Source organism: Gymnogyps californianus, chromosome Z (assembly GCF_018139145.2).
Source record: "Gymnogyps californianus isolate 813 chromosome Z, ASM1813914v2, whole genome shotgun sequence".
NCBI classification, from domain to species: domain Eukaryota; kingdom Metazoa; phylum Chordata; class Aves; order Accipitriformes; family Cathartidae; genus Gymnogyps; species Gymnogyps californianus.
Window position 1 is genome coordinate 81077012 of NC_059500.1, and position 5953 is coordinate 81082964.

The 5953-nt window shown below is 62.3% G+C and overlaps 1 protein-coding gene across 1 annotated transcript in view; it reads right to left on the reverse strand.

Annotated features, from left to right (window-relative positions):
• SKOR2 (SKI family transcriptional corepressor 2) overlaps nt 1-1503 on the reverse strand; it is a 27898-nt gene extending 26395 nt beyond the window's left edge. Inside the window, 1 exon segment of the mRNA XM_050913497.1 lies at nt 1-1503. This exon segment is cut by the window's left edge and continues 298 nt beyond it. Coding sequence (XP_050769454.1) covers nt 1-1503 — 1503 coding nt within the window.
• Nucleotides 1504-5953: the final 4450 nt, after the last annotated feature.

Genomic DNA, 5953 nt, shown 5'->3' on the forward strand with positions numbered 1-5953 from the left:
GGCGGGCGAGGCGGGCTCTGCGCCGCCGCCAGGGGGCGACTCGAAGAGCGGGTCCCGCGCGGCGGCGGCGGCGGCGGCAGCGGGCGGGGGGGCGGCGGCGGCGGGCGGCGTGCCCAGCCCCGCAGCCGCCGCCTCGCCGCCGGCCTCCGAGAGGTCCAGGAAGGCCTGGCGCAGCAGGCCCGCCCCGTCGCCCAACGAGCAGCCCAAGGCGCCAGGGGGCTGCGGCGGCGGCTGCAGGTAGGTGGGTACCGGCAGCCCGCCCGGTGTGCGGGGCGGCCAGAACATGCAGAAGGGCGGGTAGAAGGCGGCGTCCTTCCTGCCCGGCCAGAAGAGCCCCGAGAGCCCGCCGCCCGCCGCCGCCCCCCCGCCGGCCTTGTGTGCCGCCGCCCCGCCGAGGGCATCGGCCCCGCCGCCGCCGCCCTCCTCCTTCTTGTGGCAGAGGCCGAAGGCGGCGGCGGGGAAACCGTAGGGGTGCGGGAAGAGCCCCCCGCAGCCGGGGAACTTCTGGAGCACGCCGCCGAAGGAGCCCTTGCTGGGCACCGGGATGACCGGGTAGCTCCGCGGGCTCTTGCCGCCGTGCGCCGCCGCCACGGCCTCCTGCAGCTCCTCGTCCTCCTCGAAGCGCGGCCGCTTCTGGTGGAGCTCGGGCGGGGCGGCCAGGAGGTGCGGGCTCAGCAACCCGCCGCCCACCACGGCGGCCGCCGCCTTCACCGAGCCCAGCGGGTGGCAGGCGGCGGGGGCGGCGGCGGCGGGGGCGGGAGGGGCGGGCGGCAGGGCCCGCTTGCGGCTGCCGCCGTTGAACATGGCCTTGACGTCCTCCCAGGCGAAGACCAGCTCGTCCTGGGGGCTTTTGTCGGTGAGCTTGAGGTGACGGCGCCAGGAGTTGAAGTTGGCGGCGTCGGGCTGGGTGTACTTGGCGTCGGGGGTGCGGTGGGAGTGGAAGATGAACTTGTTGGGGGAGAAGTACATGCTGCAGTAGCTGCACTTGATGCACTTGGCCCGGGAGCTGTTGTAGCGGGCAGGGATGAAGCTGCCGCGACAGCCCCAGGCGCACTCGTGGGACACGTCGAAGGCGAAGTTATCCGGCAGTTTGGGGGGCCGGTTCTCCCCCAAGAAGGACTTGCAGAGCCGTTCCGCCTCCCGCTTGGTGATCATACCGCAGCGGCGGGAGGAGATAGGCATGGCCCCGGCCCGCCGCAGGATCTCCAGCTGCACCGGCGTGCACTGCACGCAGGTGATGCCCAGAGCCACCCGCCGGTTGTGGATCTCGTTATAGCTGAAGTTTTTGAGGAGGGTGTTGGAGATCTGCGCTAGGCACAACCGCTCCTGCCCGTCGATGACCAGGGAGACGATGGGGATGCCGTAGAGGATCACCTGCCCCACCTGGTTGGGCTTCATGGCGGCGTGGCCGGCCCTCGGCTGGTTCATGGGGTCCGGCGGGTACGCGCTGGACGGCGACGGCAGCAAGATGTCGGTGGGGCCGGGCAGCGGGCTGGTCGCCATCGCCTCAGCGCCGGGGGGGCTGCTCTGCTCCAGCTGCGGGCGGGGAGGGGGAGAGAGACACAGCGCCGTCAGCCGGGGACCCACCGGGGATCGGGGGGGGGGGGACGGGACGGACCCACCGGGCATCCGGGGGTCCCTGCCGCAAGCACACGCACCCCCTCCCACTCGAGTCTCCGGGGAGGCGCTACCCTTAGCGACCCCGGCCCCCCAAACCCACCCTGGCCTCGCCGGGGGTGTGCCCGGGGCTGCGGGCCGCCCGCCCGCCCGCCTCCGCGCACCCCGGCTCTCCGACCTGCGCGTCCCACCGCGGGTGCGGAGATAACGGTAAATGAGCGAACCGACCCCGTCAGGAAGATGCCCCAACCCACGGGCGGCTCATCCCGAAACACGCAGCGGAGACGGTTCCAGCACCTCCTCGTCCTGGAAACCCACCGCTGCCCCGGGAAGACGCTCTGCGGGCAACCGGCGGGCACCGGACCCGCTCCGCGCCCGCCTGCTCGGCCCGACGGGTTCCTCCCTCCGCACCCCCAGGGACGGGGCAGCCGCCGCCCGCCCGCCCGCAACGGGAAAGCGCGGAAAAGGAGTGAAAAAATAAAAGTTTCGGTGCTCTCCGCGCCCACCCGCGCATCTTCCCCGCCCGGCGCCCTTTACCTCCGCGGCCGCGCTCTAGCCGTGCCGCCGCCGGGCCCTCCTCCAGCGGCCGCCGGGAGGGAGGCGCATCCCCGCGTCCGCCGCCGCGGAGCAGCGCGGCCAGCCGGAGCTCAGCCCTCGGTGCGGCGCGCACGGCGGCGGCGGCAGCAAGCGCGGAAGCTCCGCGCCTCGCTGGGCGCGCGGCGGCCCCCCGTTGGGCACGGTGACGTCAGCGGCCGGGGGCGGTGAAGGGGGGGTGTGGGGGGGTCCGGCTCCCCCATCCTTCCCTCCCCTCATCCCTCCCCGCACCGGGAGGGGATGCGGACGCCCCGTCGGGGCCCGACCTCCCTCCGCCGCCGCCGTCGCCCCCCGGAGCGCTCCCCCGCTCCGATCCGGCCCCACGCACGGTTTCCCGGCGAGGGGACGCCGAGCTCGGGGACGGAACGGTTGAAGGTGGGATGCGCTTTGGCTTTTTTTTTTTTTGCCTTTTTTCGCCTCCGGTCTGAGCCCGATCGCTTCCAAGAAACTGAATATGCTCGATATAAAAGCCGCGTCTTTTCGGAAACGGTATTTTTTTAACGGATCCGCCCGAAATTACGGGGCGAGGGGGGGAGGAGAGAGAGGAAAAAAAAGTTGATTGCTCCCCACAACCGTGTCCTCACGGGCACGAGCTGCCACCCGCACTCCCCTTCCCAAATACACTGGAGTAATTCACCAAAACCCCTTGCAGAAGGACCCGGACCCAGATTCTCGCTCCCACAAAGAGCAACACGGCGCAAATATGTTGTTTTTTTTCCTTTTTCTAATTGTTTTATGCCCCCAATTAAGGAAAAAAAAACACCACCTTTTTTTCGAAAGGAGATGAATACAGTGCAGTAAAAATGTAGAATTTTTTCACAATCTACCCCCAAAAAGCACCGGTAACCTCGTGGGTCCCCACCGCCGCTCCGCGCAGCGCGGGGTGAGGACGGGGCGGCCCCGCCGCAACATCCCCCACCCCCACCCCCCCCCGGCAAAACCGCTCAGCTCCGGTCCTTTCCAGCAAGGAAAACTGCAGAAACGGCTAAAAAACGGGGAAAAGAAAAAGAAAAACTCTCTTCTAGCTAAAACGGGGAGGACATCTGGACCGTCGGGTGTTTTCTAATATCCCTCTGTTTGGTTTTTTTTTTTACAAAAATGCTCCCATCTCTCTTTTTCTCTCCATGCACATGACCAATACCAAGCCTTTCTGCACATGTAGCTACGAAAACTTGGTGTTTAGGGTTTCTTTTCTTTTCTTTTTTCGTGTTTTTTTTTTCTTTTCCCCCGGGCATCACAGATCCAGGCGAAACTCTCTGCACCGACCTTTCCCAAGACATGCACGGTAAAGCTCACCAACTCACTCTGCTTTTTCCCCCCTCGCCCGGGCAGCGAAACGGCGGAGCCCCCCGAGATCGCTCGGGTCCTCGCTAACTTTGAAACAAACAAACAAAAAATTAAAAAAAAAAAAAAGAAAAAAAAATCACACCTCTCCTTATTACTGCTGTCACTTCTTATTAAACCCTGCTCGCCCCCGTGCCGCCACTGTCACACGGAGGCTCCCCCCTTTCCCCCTCCCTCCTACTTTTTCCCGAGCCTCTTCTGCACGGAGCCTGCTGCTTTCGTGTGAGCAATAGCTATAAGCCTCACATTGGTGACATTTTAATCAATGCTTCCTAGCCAGACTGACATGAATTTTACACTTCAAAACTCTCCTCCGCCAGCTAATTGATTCAAATTGTTTTATTGGTTAAACCCGTGTCACACATTGTATGATCTATTACCACGCCACGGAGAAAATCTCCCCTCCTGTCTTCGCTCCCTGGTCGGCACCAGGAGGGACGGGGACGGGGCGGGGGGGATTTAGGGAGAAGCCGCCTGCTCTTGCGGGTGCTCGGTGCCTGCATCCCCGCGGCGGCCGCCGGGCAGCCCGCTCCCCCTGCCTCTCAGCCACCCGGTGGCTTTTCTCCGACGGTTCCCGGGAGAACCGGGGATGGACAACCTCGCACCGGGCTCTGAGCCCGGCGTTGGAAGAGGAGAAAAAGCGGTTGCAGGAGGCGAAAGGGATGAGCGGGTTTTGCAAAGCGCCTTCAACGAAGCAACCCCCCGAGCTTGGTCCTCGCAGCCCGGGAGAGGCTGAAAACGCAAGCTCGGTCCGGGGGAGTCGTTAGCCGGCGCCTGCGTTTTATTTTGTGATGATTAAAGGAAAAGCAAAACTCAACTTTTTTGTTCACCTGCTCGGTGCTATTGGCTCCCTTGAATTCCGTTGGAAAAATTGAGGGGCTTCTTTAGTTTCCTCTATAGGGAAAGCTGAAACCCATGGGGACTGGGTGTACTAGTCCCCATGGAGGGGAGAGGGTGCAAGACGCTGCGTGTTGCCCGTGCAACTGCACTGCCCGCAGCCACATCGGAGGGCCTTGGCTCGGTGGAGCTCTCCGAAGTGGGGAAAGAGACTGATCCGCACCAGCACCTTAGACAAGCGGGGCGAGAATATACCGTTCTCTACTTTTTTCCTACTTAAGCCTGTTGGGGAAACCTCGTGGGGTAGCACGACCCCAGCACAGGCATGGGGGGTGAGCTCAGCTTGCTGGAGAAAGGTCGGTCCACCCAGGGGCCGGGCGGCTCCCGCAGGTGGCCCCCAGGCCGGCGAGGTCCGCGGGGCTGCTCCGGCCGCAGCCGACCCCATCGCCGTCCCCGCGGGCCGGCTGGAGCCCAGCCTGGACCCCGGGCAAGGGGCGGGGGGGGCATCCCGACCTGAGGCGGGGTGTCTACACTCTCCCCCCGGGTAGCTGCAGACCTGGGCTCCTGTCCTGATGCCGTCTCCAATTACTCCCGTTCATTTCGTTATTTGCTGTTGCCGTTTGCAACGGCTGGGTTGGAGTCACGTCCTAAGAGAGGAAAGGCGAAGGTGGACAAACTTCTCCCAGAAGCCTGGAAAGGATAAACACGAGTCCTGGCTCCTTTTCCCTCTTCCATTCTCTATCGCGATTCTGCCTTGGAGCGGCTGAGCGGGAGGCGACAGCAGCAGATCCTCTCGCTGTGGATTGCTTCGTGTAAAAACGAGCAGCTGAGAAAAGCGGCCAAGTTTAAACCACCCCAACCCACGCTCACGGCCTTTATTTACTTCCACAGGGCTTAAATATTGTAGCAGAGAGGCCACGAGGAGCAAGATAACCTTGGTGCGTTTCAAAAACCACAAAGAAAACCACCCCCAACGCGGATCCATTCCCTCCTCCCACATCCCATTGAAACTTGCAGCCGTGTAAGTAGCAGACACACAAGGTATCGTTATAAAACCGCTTCTCCTAACAAAATATAGGCAGCAAAGGAGGCTTTTAAAATACTTTTGGGTAGATTTCCCTTGCGCTGTTTGGTCTAGAGCGAAGCTCTTTTCTACGGGTTGTTTTGTTTTTTTTTTTTTTTTAATCGCGTTTTATTATATTAAGCAGAAAGCAGAGAGGGCATTTGGAATGGAGGTGGTCCCATCTGGAAAACCCCGGAGCTCATTTAGATCACATCACTTCGGGCTTTTGTCTCTGCTCTTGAATAACCCAGCTAGACACAACAAAAGGGCAGAGATCTCTACGTGGAGTTTTTCAGTGGCAAGAGGACGCCTCGGAAAGATGCATCTATAATCGTAATATCTGGAGGGGAAAAGACTCAACGCAATCTTCTCCTGGCTCTCTAAAGGCACCGGGAGAGTTTAGGGATGGGGCATTTCTGGGTAGTTTGATATCCCTCCGGCAGCTGAAAGCCAGCACGGCGGCTGAAGGGAAGGAACCGGGAACGGCATCTTTTGTCT